This window comes from Geotrypetes seraphini, chromosome 15 (assembly GCF_902459505.1).
Source record: "Geotrypetes seraphini chromosome 15, aGeoSer1.1, whole genome shotgun sequence".
Taxonomy (NCBI): Eukaryota; Metazoa; Chordata; class Amphibia; order Gymnophiona; family Dermophiidae; genus Geotrypetes; species Geotrypetes seraphini.
Genome location: NC_047098.1, coordinates 64,337,124 through 64,359,352, shown reverse-complemented (window position 1 = coordinate 64,359,352; position 22,229 = coordinate 64,337,124). Strand labels below are relative to the sequence as shown.

At 43.9% G+C, this 22,229-nt stretch overlaps 1 protein-coding gene across 3 annotated transcripts in view; it reads right to left on the bottom strand.

The window, feature by feature from the left end:
- LIG3 (DNA ligase 3) overlaps positions 1-15,549 on the bottom strand; it is a 101,885-nt gene extending 86,336 nt beyond the window's left edge. Inside the window, exons 1-3 of one of the 3 annotated variants that reach the window (XM_033921787.1) lie at positions 15,397-15,549; positions 6,803-7,366; positions 2,395-2,538 (exon numbers count right to left, since the gene is read on the bottom strand). In XM_033921787.1, the coding sequence (XP_033777678.1) occupies positions 2,395-2,538; positions 6,803-7,349 (691 nt within the window). In that variant the 5' untranslated portion in view covers positions 7,350-7,366; positions 15,397-15,549. Of the gene's footprint in view, positions 1-2,394; positions 2,539-6,802; positions 7,367-8,464; positions 8,600-15,396 lie in introns of those variants that run through there. The other 2 variants (XM_033921789.1, XM_033921788.1) reach the window with 2 other exon arrangements.
- Positions 15,550-22,229: the final 6,680 nt, after the last annotated feature.

Genomic DNA, 22,229 nt, shown 5'->3' with positions numbered 1-22,229 from the left:
CTAATTTTGCTGCTTGAGTGGCTAGGAACATGAGCTGTGCCTCTGCTGGGTCAGACCAGAGGTCCATCGCGCCTAGCAGTCCGCTCATGCGGCGGCCCATCAGGTCCAGGACCTGTATAGTAATCCTCTATCTATACCCTTCTATCCCCTTTTCCTTCAGGAAATTATCTAATCCCTTCTTGAACCCCAAAACTGTACTCTGTCCTATCACACCCTCCGGAAGCGCATTCCAGGTGTCCACCACCCTTTGGGTGAAGAAGAACTTCCTAGCATTGGTTCTGAATCTGTCCCCTCTCAATTTTTCCGAATGCCCTCTCGTTCTTGTAATTTTCAAATGTTTGAAGAATCTGTCCCTCTCCACTTTCTCTATGCCCTTCATGATCTTGTAAGTCTCTATTATGTCCCCTCTAAGCCTCCGCTTGTCCATGGAAAAGAACCCCAGTTTCTCCAATCTCTCAGCATAGGAAAGGTTTTCCATACCTTTTATCAATCATGTCGCTCTTTTCTGAACCCTCTCAAGTATCGCCATATCCTTATTAAGGTATGGCGACCAATATTGGACACAGTACTCCAGATGCAGGTGAACCATCACCCGATACAATGGCAGGATAACTTATTTCGTTCTGGTTGTAATACCTTTCTTGATAGTACCCAGCATTCCATTTGCTTTCTTAGAGGCCGCTGCGCACTGTATCGACGGCTTCATTGTGTTGTCCACTATTACCCCCAAAGTCCTTTTCTTGGGTACTTTCACCCATTACCATCCCTCCCATCGTATAGCTGTACTTCGGGTTGCTGTTTCCTATATGCAAGACTTTACATTTCTCTACATTAAACTTCATCTGCCATCTCGTTGCCCACTCTCCTAGTTTGTTCAGGTTCCTTTGTAATTTTTCTTCCTCTCTCTCCTCCACCCCTACTGGCAACAAGTCTCCCTCTCTCTCTCACTGTCCATCTGTCTTGAGAGATCCAGGCATCTCTCCCACCCCCTCTACTGTCACATCCAACATTTCTCCCTCTCTCATCTCCCGTATCATGTACAGGATTTTTCACCACTGCCCACCATCCCCATTTCTCCTTCTATCACCCCTCTCCTGCACTACGTCCAACATTCCTCCCCCTTGCAATCCCCTTCAATCTGTCCTTCTGTTCCCTCTCCATCACCATCACCATATCCAACATTTCTCCTTCTCATCCTTCTCTTCCCCATGCATCTCTACCTCTCTCCTCTATACCCAATTTTCCTTTCCCCATGTGCCACCATCTCTTTCCCTCTCACTCTCACACTCATGCCCAACAATTCTCCCTTTCTATTCTCTCCTTCCTATGTGTCCCTTTCCTCCCTCCCGTGTCTCATGTTCATGCCACCTCCTTTCCTTCTGAGTTGAGTTCATTCCCCCTCCTCCTCCCCTCTGCCTTCCAGACGTTGTCCTAGAATCGTGCCCCTCCAATGCTCCAACGTGCTCCCCCCCTTTTCCCTTTATCCCAGAAAGATTGTGTCCCCTTACTTGTTCGAGTCGCATGTGCTTCATCTGCCTTCAACAGCTTGTGGGGGGCCGTGCAGACAGCGATTCACATGCTGCACATGGCTGACGTCAGAGAGAAGGTTTCCGGGTCAGTTACATGCAACGTGTGAACCGCTGCTGGCTATGCGTCCCCCCAATAAACCGCTGAAGCCTGAAGGAGCTCTAACATCAGAGGGAAGCCCTGTGGGTCAGCTTTGGGAGGGAGGAGAATCCCCGGCACAGGCTTCAGTGGGTGGGGCGGGCATTAATGAGGGATCCCTGGCAGCAGCTTTAGCGTGGCTTCGACAGACAGATGGGTAAGGAATATTCTCCGCGGCGGCCATGCCGCGTACCCCCATAAGCGGCCCACGTACATCATATATCCACAGTATATCACCTAAAAGAGAGGAAAAATCTGACCATCGAGGAACTACCATAGGTAAGTTTGTGATAAAAATCTGCAGATTAGAAAAATGGGTAACTGAAACCGAGACGTCTCATCCAATATTTATCCCAATAGACTAAATGCCACACAGCAAAAACGTATCTGTTCAGCGCAGTGCACCTAAAAAAAGTCATCAGAAATAGCCACCCATTCTCTGCCTCCTTGCTTGCACTGGTATTCCAATACTTGCCTTTCTTCTCTCTTTGAACCCAGGCCTTTTAACATTTCCCCAGTCGTGCACAAAAGTCCAATGCTGCATTTCTCTTCTTATTACAACTGTCCAATGGCAGCATCCCCTCTATCCCATTTCTCCCGTCTCCTCTTTGCATAAGCACTTGGCATCAACATCTCCTCCTAGTGTTCTATTCATGCACCTGTGCCAGCAAAAAGCTAAAAGACATACAGGGTTATTGGCAGTATCAATTCTTTCAAGAACTGTCTCACCTGTGAAACTGGAACGCTTCTTGGGAGAGGGACTGGATGTAGCTGTTGATATTTTGGAGGGAGAGATCATCTGCCCACTAGGAGAGAGCTTGGCCTGCACGGTAACTTTTTTCTTTGCTGTGGTGCCCACCTTAGCACTCAGCTCTGGGAGGGGAGGAAAAAAACACCATTAAACATATTGGACAATTTTTGCCAAAATTTTCACAGCCTGTTCAAATTTATTTAAAATGTGATTGATTGACTAATTATACATTCAAGGCAATGAACAATTCTTGCATTAAAGATCCAGGTACAGTTTTCCTGTCTATCAGCAGGTGGTTGGGCCAAGGCATACCACAGAGGCGAGTGCATTCAGAGCTAGGGAGGAAGTCGATTTACTACTACTAGTAATTATTTCTATAGCATGCAGCGCTGCACAGTATCTTGAAAATGAGAATCTCGGAGAGGGTGGGAGCCGGAAGGCCTTGAGCATGCGCAGATACTCAAGGCCCCACACCAGCCCAGCATAGAACAGTGGTGTTGGCCTCTATCAGCACCCATATGGTTAAGTAAAGTGCCAGTTGGGGGGAAGGAGGTGGACAGCAGCGCCGTGCAGAAGGGAAGAGAGAAGCTCCAGTGGCCATAGCATCATGGACGTTAACACAAATGGATGTTGCCCGGAATGACATTATGCAGCGCATACCTATATTGTAAATTGGTCCGAAAGGCTACTTATTTGGCAGCTTGAAACTAGACCTTAGGTATGGGCCTAATTTGGCAAAGACTTAATTTGGCACTACTTATGACAACAGATTAGTTTGAAGTTCACACTGCAACCAATAAAAGGTATAACATTCAGTCGGTATGTTCCACAGTGGAAATAACAAAAGAAAACAAAACATACTGTATGAATGACAAAATACAGCACATCAGGGATAGGGAATTAAACATGCACACAGAGAAATTAGAAATATGTATCTATTGTGCATATTGTGAATGTGTTAAGTGGGAGGGAGCTGGGGGAGGGAGATGTAAAGAACAGGGGGGAAGGCCCAGTTTTGAACTTACACTGTGTCCCACACATGAACACAAGGCCTGCGGGCCAAATCCGGCCTACCTGGCCGTTTTATGTGGCCCGTGGTGACTGTGCCACATCCAAGGCGCCTGACCGTGCAGCCCCAGTAGTGCTCCAAGCACCTGAACGTCCTGCCCCAGTACCCACTTGCAGGCAGGACCCAGTCCCAGTGTAAAAGCTAGGGCACTCCACACAAGTGCCTGACTGTGCTTGCTGTTCTTTTCAGAACGTGATTAATGTACAAGGATGGCGTGTGATATGGTGTCTCAGGGTGAGAAAGGATCTATACTTCTACTAAGATAAGTATCTTAATAAAAAAATTTGGCCCGCGACTTAGCCTGCGTTTTAGATTTCGGCCCCCTTATGCGATTGAGTTTGACACCCCTGCTGTATACTGTTTCAATCTTTTTTCACTGCTATAATCTCTTAATGCCTATGTTTGGGTTAGTCTTGCTGCGTACCGTTGTCTGTCAAGTCACTCAGTAAACCAATTTTCAATCTTCAAAAAGGCAGTAAATAAATCCTAATAAATATAGCAGCAGAAAACCAGAAGATTCAGTAGACTTGAGAGGAACCAGAAAGATGTAATAGGCCAAATCAATAACCTAAATAGCAGCAAATCACCAGGAATAAATGGTATGTACCCCAGAGTATAGAAAGAATTCAAATGAAATTGCAGATCTATTAGTAATCTGTTGTAGGAGTGTTTTCTGAGCATTCTTTAGGAGGCTGAGGCTTATTTATGCTCTGAGCCATACTTTTTTTTGTAAGGGAAAGAAGAAATACAGGGAGCGAAATCCCCTCACTGGCTCTGAGGGGAGGGTGAGGCAGGGAACCTCTAAAGTCGGCACCGTTCAGCCAAACACCCCTTTCTCACTTAAGAGGATTCTCAACAGGAGAGCAGACGATCATAAACAGCCAGAATTCGGGAGCTATTAGGATAGCGACCATGACCTGCTGGGAGATAGAGCATACTGAAGTTGAAGGAGACGTTCCATCCAAGACAACCACCTGTTAATCAGTTCTCTATCTCCACCTGCTGATCGATGTGTGCTATCCCACTAGTCTCTAGATTCATCTGCTGCCATTGCTAAGGAATATGTGCTATGCAATCAAGGACACTGTTTGCCTCAATACCATCTTTATCTACTGCTCACTGTGCAGACCTGAGGCATGTGAGGATCTCATCCCTGGACCAATCTTGGGAGGCAACATTGTATCTGTACCAATTAGGACCAGTTCTACTTTGAAGGTAAAAGTTGTTGGACCACCAGAGAAGCTGGTTAGATGGACTTGGACTTCTGACAAGTGCAGGGAAGACCTAGAGTAACAGTTAATCAGAGATGCTTTAAGCTGGTTTGGGGATTGGCCCCTACCTATCTTTTGTCTCATATCGTGCTATACAGCCCTATGAGGATCATCAGAAATTGTAATTTATTTGCCTATCCAAAAATGACTGGTTGTAGACACAGGTCTTTTCTGGATAGGACTTTTTCATTTCAAGCAAGTAAGCAGCAGTCCTGGTTAGGTAATTACATCAGTGGAGCCAGGCTGTCTTACGGCGCATTTCGGAAAGAAATTAAGACTGTACTGTTTGATCAATTCATTTCCTAAATAGAAGTTATATTAATAACAATAATTCTACTCCGACTACTCTTAGGAAATTGTTGTACTCTTTCTATTTGTATTTTGTACTTCGCTGATCGCCCAGCTCTCTTCAATGTAAACCGCTGCGAAAGAACAGAAGAGGAGGCAGCCGCGTCTGCTAGGTACTTTTGTCCTGGATTGGCCACTATTGGAAACAGGATACCGAGCTAGATAGACTATAGGTCTGATTCGATTGGCAGTATATTAAGCTTTATAAAAAAAAAAAATAATAAAAATCTAGTCTGGATATTTTTATGTTCTTATCAAGTCATCCTTTGTAAGGACAGAATGAAAGAGTAAATGGTTCACTCTGTGTTGATATATCCCTAGCATTTGATGCAACGCCATGATCCATGGAGACCAACAGTTCCAATGCTGAAGTCAATGGACCAGACTTCTCAGCAACATTTGTGCTGCTTTTCTCAAACATTAAGACCTCTGCTGGACATCTGTGAACATAATTTACAAGCAAAAGTATCGTGGTCAGGACCAAGACACTGTAAACGCCAGTTACTGGTATCTATAATTGATAGGATCTTATTGCACCATGTGTACTTCTTAAAAGCCATTGATTTTTCCAGAGACATCTTGTCTTGAAAATTAGCTGTAACCACTGTGAAATCAAACAACTTGATTCTGAATACAAAGGCCCTGACCAGGAGCCCAAGTCCTCAGAAAGGTCTATACCAGGTGACATGATAAAATGAAGGAATCTTGGAAAACAACTGAAAACCTAAGCCACTAATTGAGAATAAGTACTGCATGACAACAACAGAGAGCAAGAGAAACTTACAAAAAAGAAGAAAGAAACTGATCATAAAACAAGCATCGTGACACGCGTCTGATCGGCTCCATGGATAGACAAAGACTTTGTGGCCTATGAAACAGCAGCAAGAATAAAGTAGCATACACACACACACATGGTGAAGCAGTTAAAAAGCTTCTAGTACTAAGTTAGACAAGCTGTCTCACACAGCCTTTGTCAATAGCACCTATGCTGTGAGGTCTTGCAATCCAGCTCGTCCTTGGAGAAAATTAGCATTGTTACTGAAACAGTTCTGCATTTTAGGTATCAAAAACTAGACAAGAATAAAGGACCTACAATTCTAGGTTAGCATGTTGTTCTGATAGTGGTACACCTCTCCCTCGAGACTACAACGGGAACTCACGGCAGCCATCCTGATGACGGCTCTGCACGGGGCAGGAGCATAGGAAGATGGCTCCTGCCCCTCTTCACCGCTAGACCACCAGGTAAAGTTCCGGGGATGCTTGGATGGCTTAAAAATAGCCAAAAAATGAAAATAGTTTTTTTGGTAAAAAAAAAAACAACAACACATCACGAATAACCGAATCCACGGTTACTGAAACCGCAGATTTGGAGGGAAAAGTGTATAGAGTAGAGAATGACACGGGGATAAATTTTTCCCCATCACTGCGGGAACTCATTTTCCCATCCCGGAAAGTTCTTTTCTTGTCCCTGCCCCATTCCTGCAAGCTCGGAACGGGAAAGGGGAAACTGAATTCCTGCAGGGAAAAATATGCTCATGTCATTGTCTAATTTAGAGTAGAATTAAGGCATTCTGGGTATTGCAGTGCAAGTATGAGGTATGCATCATGTATGAGGTAAAGGAAGCTTCTCCGTGTCAATCTGCACTAAACTTGGCTTAACCTGAACAGTGTTTTATCCCTCCAAGAGGGGTCACATACCTTTAATGTGCTGCTTTATTAAATCCTTTTCAGGATCCTGTAACTCTTCCCAGCCTTCCAGGTCTGTAATGTCTTCGATCTTCTTGGTGGTTGCTCGTGCCCTCTCCAGCTTCTCAAAGATGCATTTCACATGGTACCATTCCTTCATGTCTCCACCAGACTCGCTAAAAGGGTTAGCCACAATCTTTCCAATACGCACCATGCCTTTCATAATCTTCTCGTTGCACTTTCTGCAGCGTGCCATACCACGGCTGGCATAGTCCACACAGTACCTTTGCTCTGCCATGTCTCCTGAGGCACTACAGATCCCTCGAGTCCTGGAGTGGGATGTAGGAGAAAGAACACGGCGGGATGCAAGAAAAGTGAAAAAATACTTGCGTTTTACAGGCTGGCTTCCCCAAACCTGTTCTGTGCAGAGACGGAAGTTTTGAGAGAAGCTGCTGTACAGTGGCACTCGATAGATCTGTCCCAGGGACTGTAGGCACCACTTCTTTGAAACAAATGGCCTCGAAGACTGCCAGAGCAGCACCTTGAAAAAAGCAGGCATTCAGTTCATTCACATTCCTGACAAGAGAAAAAACAAAGCAGCTGTTCAACAGTAAAGTCAAAATAAACCCCCCAAATATGTTATTCACTCTTCCATTGAACATTTCTGCTATACTTTTCATTCTGTTTCACAATTATCTTAGTTAACAGTTGCTTTGATTAATTTGGAACGGGATATCTACAACGTATATCATCAAAAAAGGGGAATTAGGGTATCCTAATGATGAACATGTAGAAAACACGATTTTAAAAACTGTAACATAGTAACATAGTAGATGACGGCAGATAAAGACCCGAATGATCCATCCAGTCTGCCCAACCTGATTCAATTTAAATTTTTAAATTTTTTTTCTTCTTAGCTATTTCTGGGCAAGAATCCTAAGCTTTACCTGGTACTGTGCTTGGGTTCCAACTGTTACTTACTCCAGCCCATCTACACCCTCCCAGCCATTGAAGCCCTCCCCAGTCACCACCCCCTCCCTATAATCCAGTTCAAAAGCAGTATGCTTGCTGGTTTGTTGTTTTTTTTAACTAAAGCCATTCGGATTACGTAAAGCACTCATCCTACCACAAAAGGCTCCCCATGTCCAAAAAGGTTCACTAGTTCCACTTAAATCTAAAGCTTTCTTCCCTGCACCATACTCTATTTCATGCATTGAGATTCTAAAGCTCATCTTGCCTCTGGAATCTTGCACATAAACAGGGAAGACTTCCGAGAACAGCACCTTGGAAGTTCTGGATTTCAATTTTCCTACCTAGCAGCCTAAAATTTAGCCTACAGAACTTTTCTTGCTCAAATGAATCAAGACAGTCGGCTCTTCCCAGCATTCTCCAAAACAAAAATATCACATCTAGGCAGGACATAAGATCTATAATTCGTATCTGTTTAGCTAGGCCTTTTCAATAGTAGCTATCTTTGCACTAAGCAGTCCTCATGATCACCAGTCACCCAGTTATCTATATATTCTAAATAAATTAATGCCCAATAATTATAGTTCCAAGACTAAACTTCTGAAAATTCAGACCTTATGATGCATCTTTAATACAATAGGAAAACAGTTCACCTGACAAACCCGAAAATAATAAATCAGAGCAGAAGATACCTTCTTAACTCACTTGCACAAGGAGAAACTGAGGAGAAGGGGCACTGTCCAATGATACAAGGAAGTGGAGATGAAAAGTTGTAGATGATTCCTTCTGCAAAAACTTACAGGTAGAGGTGAATAACCCACAGGTCAAGACTCATGTCTCTTTTGTACTGGAAAGGAAGGAAATAAATTGAAGAACTAAGGCCAGTACTAGGCAGACTTGCACGGTCTGTATCCCTTTTGGATTAGGGTAGGCTGGAGAGGGCTTTGACGGGAACTCCAGTAATTTGGAACATGAGGACGGTGCTGGGCAGACTTTTACAGTCTGTATTTCACAAATTATGAGATGGTTTGGATAAGCTGGAGTGAGCTTCAATGACAACTCCAGTAGTTGGAACCTAAGGACAGTACTGGGTGGGCTTTATGGTCCATGGCCCAAAAATATCAAAGATAAAATTTAATTTAATCATAAATTTATAATACGTGTAACTATTGGGCAGACTGGATGAACTTTTCAGGTCTTTATCTTATGTCATTTACTATAAGCGACATTACCAAAGGGTTAAAGATATAGCAGAATTAGAGCGACCAAGATGATAAAGTGGATAGAACTCTCATATGAGGAAAGACTAAAGAAGATAGGGCTCTTCAGCTTGGAAAAGAGACAGCTGAGAGGTGATATGATTGAAGTCTACAAAATCCTGAGTGGTACAGAATGGATACAAGTTAATCAATTTTTAACTCCATCAAAAATTACAAACACTAAGGGCACTCGAAGTTACAGGGAAATACCTTTAAAACCAACAGAAGGAAATATTTGTTTCACCCAAAAGAATACTGTATATACTCTAATATAAACCTAGATTTTTGGGCCAATAAAGTGGCCCAAAAATGTGGGTCTCAGTTTAGTCTTCCCTTTCTCAGACCCATTGCAGGTCTCTTCCCGGGCCTACCTGTGGTCCTTTGCTCTGGCCCTGTGCAGTCTCACTATTCAAAATGGCTGATGAGATTTCCACAGTGGTTGCTATGTTTGTTTATTTACCACCTTTTCATGAAGAGATTCACCCAAAGTGGTTACAATACATTGAATAGTAATCAGATATTCTTAAGTATTTTCCATATCTGTCCTGGCAGGCTCACAATCTGTAGTACCTGGGGAATGGAGGGATTAAGTGACTTGCCCAGAGTCATAGGGAGCAGGCTGGGATTGAACTCACAACCTCAGGGTGCTGAGGCAGCAGCTCTAACCACTAGGCCACTCACACCTATAGTAAGTTTGCAAGACTGATGTGAGTTTGGTTCATATTTGAGTCAACCTTTTATGGTGGTTTATATTTGGATGGGCTTATATTCTAGTATATACGGTAGTTAAGCTCTGGAACTTGTTGCCAGAGGATATGGTAACGGCAGTTAGCGTGGCTGGGTTTTATAAAACGTTTGGACAAGTTCCTGGAGGAAAAGTCATAGTCTGCTATTGAGAAAGACATAGGGTAAGCCACTGCTTGTCCTGGGATTGGTAGCATGGAATATTGCTACTATCTGGGGTTTTGCAAGGTACTTTTGACCTGGATACCTGATGCATGAAGGAAAGGTCTCTCTCCCCTGTAATCCTTACCTTCAGCACCCCCTCATTCCCTTCCCCACATCTAACATGCCCTCAAATGGCAAGTCACTCCTCCTCCATCTTTGAAGAGTATTTGACGTGATACAAAGGCGTTATAAAATTCTCATTTTTATTTTCCATTCTTTTCCTAATAATTCCTAACATTCTTAGCCATCACTGCACACAGAGCTGCGGGTTTCAAAGTATTATCTATGATGAAACCTAGATCCTTTTTCTGGGCAGCGACTCGAATTTGAGTTCCTCCTTTCTATATGCATCGTTTTGTACTTGCTCACATTAAACACCATCTACCATTTGGATGCCTGATCTCCTAGTTCCTTTTGCAATTTTTCACAAACCTCTGGTGATTTAACAGCTTTGAATAACTTTAGTGTCATCAGGAAATTTAATTACCTCACTAGTTATTCCCATCTCTAGATCATTTATAAATGTGTTAAAAAGCAGCGGTCCCCGCACAGACCCCTGGGGAACCCAATATCTATTTATTTATCTTTTCATGAAGAGATTAATCCAATAGTAATCAGGTACTCTAATGTAATTTCTCTATCTGTCCTGGCAGGCTCACAGTCTGACTGTGGTACCTGGGGCAATGGAGGGTTACAGCAATTTGATTAATTTCTAATTTATGGAAATTAAATCATATAACCCCTACAATGAAGGAAGCACACTGGCAACCTATCAATCATCAAATTACTTATAAAACTCATTGCATATTTATTAAACCCCTATTTACCATCAAAATCTCTTAGGTCAGAAACTCAAAACCGCCTCAGAATTCCAACATATCAAAAAATTGTGCATGAATTCATGAGAACTGGTACTTTTTCAGTAACAGGTCCCAAAACTCTGGAATTCATCTATAAGATTACTGAACACTTGACAAGATTAAGAACAATCTTAAAACTTTCGTAAAGATATAAGATTAATATCTAAAACGGGCACCAAATTGTGCAGGTTGAGTTCCGCTTTCCCACCACTTCTTTACTATAAAATTTTGTAGTTCAAATGACCCTAAATTTCCGTATGTATGAAATGTGAGCTTGTTATTATACGTATCACCAGATTTTAGGTTGTAAGCCGCCCAGAAGAACTGTCCATGGTGCAGGATAGTAAGAAGATGCGGAAAAGTGATATGTTCAGTTGCTCACAGTTATGTCTATTAAAGCCGTTAAATGTATTTTGCCTTTCATTGCCTTTCACCGTTTCATTGGTAGCTTAAGGTGGAGTATACACTGCCCTATCCCCTGAGGGCTTCCAATCTGTTTGTATTTGAGGCAATGAATGGTGAAATAACTTGCCCAAAGACACACAGAGCACCAACAGGATTTAAATCCTGGCTTCCCAGGCTCTCAGCTTGCAGTGTGAAGCACAGGGTTACTCCTCCAGTTCTTTAAATGTAAAATCATTAAATGGAAGAAAGGAGAGGTTTGGGTAGAGAGCCTCAGGGATTGATCCTCAGTCAGGTCCTATTTTGTCTTTTAGCAGGGATTAGGAGGAAAAGGTGGCTTCTTCCTATTTTCCTTTTGTTTTACAGTCTAACTTTGGCCATAGTAGGTCACTGTCTCCCAAACAAATTGTCTGTCTTTCCCCATTTTATTGTACATCGCTTTGAAATTCTGGTAAAGCGATTTAATCACGTTTTTAAATAAACTTGAACCTTCTCTATGCCTTCAGTTCATTTACAACCAGGGTTGAGGTCCTGGCACTATGGAGATGATTCTATAAAACTTTTTCCATATCTAAAGTCTGGTTTATATGTAGAAAAGTGCTTTTATAAAATTGCAAAACCATATTACAGTGCGTATTTCCTACTTTCTGGGGTTAGGTTCCTAGAAAACCCTGTAAATATTGAAAGCACAAATTCAGAAGGGAAAAAGAGGGTTAGGTTCCTGTGCGACCCTGTTTGCTATATACTGTTAACACCATAAATTAATCATTTTGTGTACTCTTCTTGTATGGAACGGTTTACTTATTATATTGTACATTTTTCTAAAAGTACAATCATAACTGTACTCTTGCACAGCTCCCATGAATATCTTTATCCTTATGGGAACATGCTGTGCATGATCATGAATAAGTGAAAATGCCTGTGAATAGTGAAAACAGGTTACTCTTTAGTTGCATGAATACAGAACATCTGGATATATAGATAGAGGGCTACTGCACAGGTCCTGGACCTGTTGGGCCGCCGTGTGAGCGGACTCGGGTCTGACCCAGTGGAGGCATTGCTTATGTTCTTATGTGAGAATGCATTGTAGGCACACAAAAAGCATGTGTCTGCTCTTATGCAGTCTGCTTAGGCAGCTGCATCCTTGGATGATTTAGGATCCCTATCTAGAGCTGGAGGTTAGGAGGCTATGGCTGCTATTGATTGGGTGATGTCCCCTCGGTGCGCCATCTTTTCAGATCAAATGTTTCACATGTCATTTCAGACACTCTCTTTGAGTTGAAGTTGGACCCTCCACATCCCAGTGTTCGTTATGAGCAGTACAAACGCGCAGACTATCTTTTTCCCGGCACATCCAGACATCACCTCATTGGTCACTGACCAATGGGAATCCCGAGAATGCTCCCTAAAGGTGTCAAAAGTTATGTCCTGGCTTTTTCCTATGACTCTGGAATTCCAACAGCTGTTTTTGCACCTGAAGGTGGATTCTGCGGTAGCTCAAGTGACCAAGCGTACCTTCCTTCCTAGTGAGGGAGGGGTATTGCTGAAAGATGCACAGGATCACAGAGGCTGGTCTTCTCAAGGTGGATGTGGTCCTTAAAATATACTTTGAAGTGCTAGCTTTGGGTATCAAAGAGCAGCGGCTACTTCCTTTGTGGCATGGGCCTGTCATACCAGGTTGCAGTGCAGTCCTGTGGAGCTAGAGGATGTTTGTCCCCATTTAATTATGGAAGGAGTGGATTATATGGCAGATGCTCTTTATGACATGAGCAAGGTATCAACTTACACCATTTCTGCCTGCTGGATGCTCTGGATTAGGCAGTGGGCAGGTGATTCAGAATCCAAGGCTACCCTAAGTAGATTATCCTTTAAGGGGCAGATGCTTTTTGGCAAAAGCTTGGACACCATGTATTGTATCACATGTATTAGCTCACCTTGTTGTGAACCACCTAGAACTTTTTTGGTATGGCGGTATATAAGAATAAAAATATTATTATTAAGTCCATTATTCTAATTTGTATTTTATCTGTATCACATGGAGGCATATCTTCACATTCCCATTTTTCCACATCAGAGAAAATATCTGAGATTCCATATTCTCCAGAGACACTTCCAGTTTGTGGCGCTGCCAAGGCCCTGCACACCTTTACCAAGGTGATGGTGGTAGTAATGGCTCACCTTCGCAGGATGGGCATACAGGGAGCCTCACAGAAGACAAGAAGGTGAGCACACAGTGCAGCAGGTGGTGGATCTCCTCCAGGGACTCAGTTGGATAGTCAATTTCAGGAAGAGTCATCTATAGCCGTCTCAGTGCTTGGAATATCTGGGAGTCCACTTCGACACTGCGAGAGGCTGCGTCATCCTTCCTGAGCCAGGCAAACAGAAGCTCAGGAAGCAGATCACAGAGAGCTTAGTGTTACCGATGTCCACAGCCTTGCATTAACTTCAGGTACTGGGCTCGATGGCGGCCACCCTAGAAGTTGTTCCCTGGGCCACTCCAGTATTCTCTCCTCTCCAGTGCTAGTTGCACATATCAGGTTGGTTCCTGGATACTCCTAAATTACAAGTTCATGTTAATTATTATTTTTTGTCATGAATTACAAACCAGAACAGAAATGTAGTTTGTCTTTGGGGAAGTTCCCCATGCCCCTTCTTTTGTTTCAGTGGAGTTTGATTTCTTTGGTACTGACTGAAGAGGGAGCTTTTCTCCACTGGTGAAGGGGAGGTGTTGAAAGATATGAGTGACATCCTTCTGCAAAGTTTGCAACTATAGGAGGACAACAGTTTCAGTACAGAAGGTTACTGAGGTAATTTTGGACTTTTTCCTCTAGGAATATTATTATTATTAACCGCAGAACTTGGGCTTCTACAGATAAGGACAGAGCTTGCAGGAATAGGACAGGGGTAGGAAAAGCACTTGCCGGGTGGAGATGGGGAAAAATTTGTCCCTGTGTCATTCTCTAGCTGTGAGTTCAATCGCAGCCTTCTCCCCCATCAAGTCACTTAAGTTTCCAAGTTTATAATGAGTTTTACCTCATGCAAAATTGTGATTTAGATTCTAAACTGCAAGAGACAAGATTTTGGTGTAGTCCTCTAGGGGAGAATCAATATCCAAGTTGTTTCTGGAAAACTTGTGCCTTAAGTGTCTGGTGGTCGCGTCCACAACCGCTTTCAGCTCTCACCTCCTCCACCACTGGACACAACCGCCGTCTTACATCAAGCAGTCACCGCCAGGAGAGGTGCCGAATTTCATGAGTCCACGAGATTCCGTACACACGCCCAAGCTGCGCGGCCTGCAATGGTTTACCTTACGTTCTGGAACGTTGCCCACCTCACCGCTGTAACCTCACGCAAGCGCTTTCCCGCGCCTACACGCAATTGTCCTCTCCACTCCACCTCACAATCGCAAACATTACATTACATTAGGGACTTCTATTCCGCCTATACCTTGCAGTTCAAGGCGGATTACAAAAGAGCTAACTGTACATTTCCAGTGAAGTTACAACAGTTTTGGGGGAGGAGAGGTAGCTGGATTAATTCCGGAAGAACTTGCAAATTGGATATTAAATTGACTGTGTGATATAACAAATAGATTACAGTTAGAGTACAAATAAGATTACGTTACATTTCAGGGATCTGAATACTTGGTTGGTGTTTTGGGGAGGAAGAGATTATTTAAGTGGAGGTTTTGGGGGAGAATTTATCTAGGAGGAGGGGGAAGGGTTGGGTTAAGATATCTGGATACATTTTTTTATTTCTTTTCGAAAAGTTTTGAAGTCGCCCGTTGCCGTCAACAGGTTGGAGACGGAGTGGTGAAGTACAGACGCAGGAAAGCGCTTGCGGTGAGGTGGGCAACATTCCAGAACAACGGTAACAGACTGAGGGCCTCAAAACAGGACCTGGTGGGCCAAGAGTTTGAAACCACTGCCTTAAACAGTAGCAAACGAGAAAGAGAAATACAAAGAAAATGAAGAAACAAGAGAGAAAATACATCAATGGGAACAGGTCACCTTATGTTTGGGGTTATAGATACCACTTATAGCCCAGGTGGTCTACATTCAGCAGGTTTCACGAGCTAGCCTGGGGGGGATTTGAACCCACAACCTCAGGGTGCTGAGGCTGGAGCTCCAACCAGGGGCCCAGAGGGTCTCCCCCGCCCGCTTCCTACCTTCAAACTCCTCTCGCAGCCCCCGACATAACCCTTCTCCGGCCACCCGCCGCCTCGCGTGCAACGTCTCTCCCTCAGCCTCGCCCCGCCCCCCTCCTCCGACACGACTTCCTGTTTCCGGCAGGGCGGGGCGCCGGACTAGGAAGGGACGTCAGAGAAGGGCGGAAAGCGGAAGACTGCGGGGCGGAAGCCAGGGCGCCCGGAAGGGGAGCCGGAGCTGCTTTGGGATTGTGGGAACACGTTTCCTTATTATGAGTAGGAGGCAGAAGAGCGACGGGCTGGTGTTAGACCAGCGTTGGGGGGGGGGGAGAGAGATTTCCTATGGGGGGGGCGGCGGCAGGATGTTTGAATGTCCCTCTTTGAGGGCCGTAATCCAGTCAGGTTTTCAGGATTTCCCCAATGAATATGTATTAAAAGCAGTGCATGCAAATAGATCTCATGCATATTCATTGGGAAAATCCTGAAAATCCGACTGGATTGCGGCCCTCTAGGAAGGACTTTGAGATCCCTGGTTTAGATCGGTGGTTCTCATTCCTGTCCTGGAGGACCACTAGGCCAATCGGGTTTTCAGGCTAGCCCTAATGAATATGCATGAGAGAGAAAAAACTATACAACGGACTACTGGCCACTCAGGCAGCGAAGATAGACAACCAAGTCTCCAACCTGTTGACGACAACCCCAGACTACAAGATGTTCAGAAAGGAAATAAAAACTATACTCTTCAAGAAATCCCTTAATAAAGCTTAACCCCCCTCTTACCATCCCCTCCCTAACCCCAGATCCTACTTTTCCCTCTCTTGGAAACCTTCTCTGATCTAACCCTTCTTCCATAACTTTTTGTAATCCGCTTTGAACCGAAAGGTAATGGCGGAATAGAAATCTGTAATGTAATGTAATTTACATATAATGGAGATGACAGGCATTCATTAAAGCTATTCTGAAAGCCCGATTGGCCTGGTGGTCCTCCAGGACAGGGTTGGGAACCACTGGTCTAGAGCAGTGGTTCTCAACCCTGTCCTGGAGGACCACCAGCCAATCGGATTTTCGGGATAGCCCTAATAAATATGCATGAGACAGATTTGCATATAATGGAAGTGACAGGCATGCAAATCTGCTCCATGCATATTAGGACTATCTCAAAAACCCAACTGGCTGAGGGTCCTTCAGGACTGGGTTGGGAACCACTGGTCTAGAGCAGTGGTTCCCAACCCTGTCCTGGAGGAACACCAGGCCAATCGGGTTTTCAGGCTAGCCCTAATGAATATGCATGAGAGAGATTTGCATATGATGGAAGTGATAGGCATGCAAATTTGCTTCATGCATATTCATTAGGGCTAGCCTGAAAACCCAATTGGCCTGGTGTTCCTCCAGGACAGGGTTGGGAACCACTGGTCTAGAGCATAATGCTGCCTATGCTTTAGGTCAGGGGTAGGGAACTCCAGTCCTCGAGAGCCGTAATCCAGTCGGGTTTTCAGGATTTCCCCAATGAACATGCATTGAAAGCAGTGCATGCAAATAATTCTCATGCATATTCATTGGGAAAATCCTGAAAACCCAACTGGATTACGGCTCTCGAGGTTGGGCCTTATTTCTAGGGCATTTTGGTGGAAGAGGCATCTTGCTACTGGCAAGCGTGCCCGCTGGTTGGCACTCTCTGCTGCGTCTCTTCACCGGCATCTACTACTCCCGCCCACTGCATGTCTACCTTTAATTTTTTATAAAAGCACTGCACCGGCTTTGGTGTCTTCTCTCCACTGTAGCCAGAAAGTTGTCAGAGAGGGCGGTCCTCAGTGGAGAGAAGATGCTGTTACCTGCGCTCCTGGTCCCAAGCTGCTGAACGTCTTTGGCTTAAATTCCACACACACGTTTGCTGACTTTGTCCATTACAAATTCTTGCTGACCCCCCCTCCCCCCCCGGTTCCCGACACCTATGACCTAAAGCATTTTTTTTGTGTGCAAGATACGTTCGATGTGTGGAAATGGCTTTTATAAACTTATATGAAGGCTATCCAGACTGCCCATTCATGCCATCTACTCACCCTTTCACTCTCTTAAAAATCCTATGTACTTGTCACACATTTCCTCTGCACTGGGAGGCTGTTATATGAATTCACCATCCTTTCTGTGAAGAAGTATTTCCTCAGGTTACTTCTGAATCTGTCCCCTTTCACCTTCATCCTATATCCCCTTCATGTTAGAGCTTCCTTTCTTTTGTTGTTTTTTTTTTGGTTTGACATAGTTTTATTGTGAAGCAAACACACAGACAGTGCAAACACATCAAAATCTAACAATATCCAAAAAGATGGTACATGGGAAGGCAACAGATCACTACACAATGCAAATCTCAGATCACAGGGAATGCAAGAGAGCAAAGAAGGCACATCCAACCATAGAAGCCCCACCCGAAAAAGAGGGGGGAAAGTGAAACCCAACTAAGTGCCAGCTGTAATGCTACTAACTCAAGAAAGAAAAGACAGAGAGAGATAGGAGATATGTGCACAGTCAGCGAGCCCGCCTCTCAATTTTTTGTGTAAAACCACCCAGAAAAACCCCACTACAGAAAAAAAAACCAAACCCCCACATGTCCCTCCAACCCCCCCCCCCCCCCCAAGCGACTGAAGAAGTGGAAACAGAACAGTGCCACAAAAGGTTCACCTCAGCTAGGACCCACTCCCAGAGAAATCCATACAGCCGAGGGGACCCCACCAGGCTCCCCCCCCCGCCCCATGCAACTCCCAATGAGCTAATTCTCGAAAGGACCGTTTCCAACTCAGAAGCTCCGGGACCGCTCCATCCATCCACACATGGAGCACTCCCCGCTTGGCCACTAGGATAGCAAGTCAAAGGCATTAAAATATCTTTAGTCTTGTTAGCTATCCCTTTTAAAATAATTCCTAGCAATTTGTTTACTTTTTTGGCCGTTGCTACACATTTGGCAGAAACTTTCATCATATTGTCTACAATGATACTCAGATCCTTTTAAAATGAAGCTAAAAGGATCAGTTGCAAAGGTTAGGACTGTAATCCAGACATGGATGTTATTTAAAAAATACCATCGTGGAAGCCCAGACCAGATGTATTCTACTTATTAGCAGATTGCTTCACTCTCCTCATTTCTCCTCCCAGCAGTTCGAATTGAAATTCAGTGGGATAGAAGGCTAATTACACATCTTCTAACGTGGAGCTGACCCTAGTTCACACATTAGCCAATCATTCGCTTCCGCTATGTCACAGGAAGTTGGAAGGATGCAATTCACAAAACAATTTCAGTAACACCAATTGGGCTGCCCAATAAAAAAAAACAGTGACTGTTGAGGACCAGTCACTTGTTTAGAAACCCCTGCTAGCATACAATGAAAGCAGTGCATGCAAATAGATCTCATGCATATTCATTAGGGAAATCCTGAAAACCCGATTGGATTGCACTCCTCGAGGAGGGACTTTGACACCCCTGCCTTAAATGTAGATATGGAGAAAATGTCAAGCTTACAAAATGTATTGCTGTATATACTTGACTACAAGTCAATGTCATGTATAATTTGAGAGCAATTTAGAGGCAAAAATGCTGTGACCTAAATGTAAGTTGAGGTTCCCCTCCAGCATCTCTCCCTCCTTTTCTTCCATTTCCGGTATCCAGAATTACTCCCCTTCCTTCTCCAGCCTGCAGGTTCAGCATCTACTTATATAGCACTGAAAGGCACTTTGACATTTATAGATGGTCCCTGCTCAGAAGAGCTTACAATCTAACTTGGACAGACAAGACATGACATAGAGGGTAGGGGATGCAGAACCCAAGATGAGAGGAGTTAAGAGTCAAAAGCACTCTCAAATAGGTAGGCTTTTAAACCTATTTTAACCTACTTTAAACCTTTTTTAACTTGGATAAGAAAGGGATGAGGGAGATGGGGCAATAGTTGGAGAGATATGTGGGGTCCGGTAAGGGTTTCTTGAGGAGGGATGCAGCAATGGCATGTTTGAAGGCATCAGGGACAGTTGCAGTGGAGAGAGATAGGTTGAGAATGTGACAGACAGGAAGGATCGGAGAAGCAGGTAGTGGGTTTAGAGGATGAAATAAGGTATGTGGCTTCCTCCTCAGTGATATCGGAGAAAGAGGAGAGGGTTGCAGGTGTTGGGAGGTTAGTAGAAAGGACAGATGGAGGGAGGGGAGGGGGAAGCAGCCTGGTTGAGAGCTCAAGGTGAATCTTATTGTAGAAGAACTCCGCAATTGTCTGGGGAAATATTCTAGCTTTGCGCTCTTCCATTGTTGGCGGACAGCTGGAGGGTACTGTGGATGCAGAGTTTGTTTGATTTTGATACCATATGGGGGAAGCACGTGTGTGATTGTTTATGGTGATGGTTAACGGTTTATTGACTTTGTCCAAGGCAGATAACAATGTACCGTATATAGTTAAAAAGACAAAACGCAATATACAAGCCACCAAAATATAAAGAAATCCGAATGTAGATGCCTCAAAGGCTGTTGTCATAAAACAAAATAGATGCTGCTTTACTAGTTTTTAAAATACTGATGGGGTCTGAAGAGTGCAGCCTCACCCTCCAGCCCTCAATGTGGTCAGTAAGAGCTGAATCATGAAAATAAGCATTTCTGATTGTAGTATTTGGTGATTCTGGATTATAGAATGGGTCAAGGATAAATTCTACAGGGATTTCTAAGTTCTGGGGAGCTTGCACCCGTCTGCTGTAGAACCCCTTAAGATAAAAATATGATTGAAGGAAATAGAGGGGTCAAGGGCTTGGATTGTTTGCAAAAATTATAGATAAACAGAAATATGCAGTCAGATCAATTTTTTTCTTAGAGTTTGTGCATTGGAACCTGCTTCTAAAAAAGAAACAGCTGGGAACATATGAGGGCTGTTCAAAAAGTATCAGACCTTAATTTTTCTTGCGTAAATAAATAAAGCTAGGCGACACTAAGGCGCATGCTTGAATTTTTCCCCACCTACAGAGCCTGTCAGTCGCCAGCAGACCACCAATGAGTGAGGAAATGTAAGTGAGCGCCATCCGATTTTCATTTTTGACAAAATGACAGAAAAAGTTGAACAATGCTACTGCATTAAATTTTGTGTAAAGCTTGGCGATTCCCAAGTGGAAACGATCTGCACGATTCAACAGGCCTTTGGGGACGAAGCAATGGGCACCACAGCCGCTTCAAAGACGACCACACATTAGTGGAGAGTGGAGCACATTCTGGTAGGCCTTCAACATCCAGAAATAGGATTGTCATTGACCAAGTGAGGACCCTGGTGAAGTAGGATCATCAATTCCCAATCAGAGAACTTGTAGACAAGGCAAGCATAAGCGTTGGATCCGTTCATTCTATTCTGACTGAGGATTTGGGCTTCAGGAAAATTTCAGCGAAGTTAATGCCAAAGCTGCTAACAATCGAGCAGAAGCAACTCCGTTTGGAGATCGCACAGGACATGCTGGAGACTGTGAGCAGTGATCCCAACTTCCTCAGCACAGTGATCACTGGCAAGGAATCCTGGGTTCATGGGTATGACCCAGAAACCAAGTTGATCTCATCACAATGGCAGCATTCAACATCTCCGAGGCCAAAAAAAGCAAGGCGGGTCCGCAGCAATGTCAAAATCATGCTGACTGTCTTCTTTGACTCCAGTAGCATGGTTCATCACAAGTACGTACCACATGGCACAGCCATCACCAAGCGGTAATACCAAGAGCCCATACTATCCCTGTTCAAACTCATCATAAACAAAATAAGATGAATCAGCTCAGACTAACCTTGTAATAATAATTTTATTTTTGTATACATTATATCATTCCAGATTCTACCACTAGATGGCACCTGGGTTCCATCAGTTTATTCATTTTGCTTTCTGTATTCACAATAACTGAGTGAGGACAGATAAAGACCTACAAGGTCCATCCAGTCTCCCCAATAAAGGTAAAGCTACACCCACCACACTGTACAGGTTATAGGCAATTTACCATCATACCAACCACAGCTCTTAGATTGATATGCTCGCTGAAAAAAATATGACCACATTACCTCCGCTTTCAAAGACTCACACTGGCTCCCAGTACAAGCAAGCATACAATACAAATTCTACTGCATCCTATTCAAAGCCCTAAATGGAAATGGACCAAGCTATCTGAACAACCGCCTAATCAGAAATAACACATCCAGACCAAGGAGAACTCAAGCACCTTTTACCCACCCCCCAATCAAAGGCATGCAAAGCAAAAAAATATATGATGGGCTATTAGCCATCAGAGCAAGAGTAGACCACCACCTCTCAAACCTACTGACCACGACACCCAACTACAAAACATTCAGGAAAGAACTGAAAACTATACTATTCAAGAAATTTGTCAAATGATCTAACCAAACCGTATCGATCCTTCCCAGATCCCGATGCATATTAGATCTACCAACCTTGTAATCTCCTTGGGAATGCCCAGGCCAATTCTTGTTGTAAACCACCTAGAACTGAATGGCATTGGCAGGATAGAAGACACCAATGAAATGCAATATATAATTCACAAGTTATGGGAACGCTGAGATGTAACGGACTTTAATACTCTCTCAGGGCGCGTTTTTCAGCGCACCTGGGAACCTTTTTGGACTACCATGACTCCCTTGGCTCGCAGCCGATTGCTTAACTGTTGATTTTGGTTCCCCTGTCTCATTCTGTTACAGTTAGTATGCCTGTATTATCTTGTGTTCATTTTTCACCTCTGTTGATGTGGCATTTGGAAGGAGGACCCTTGGGGGAGGTATGGGGGGACTTGGTATAATAACAAAATTTGAGATGGTTTGTGCTTCATCTTGTGTATTCGTTACTTATCTT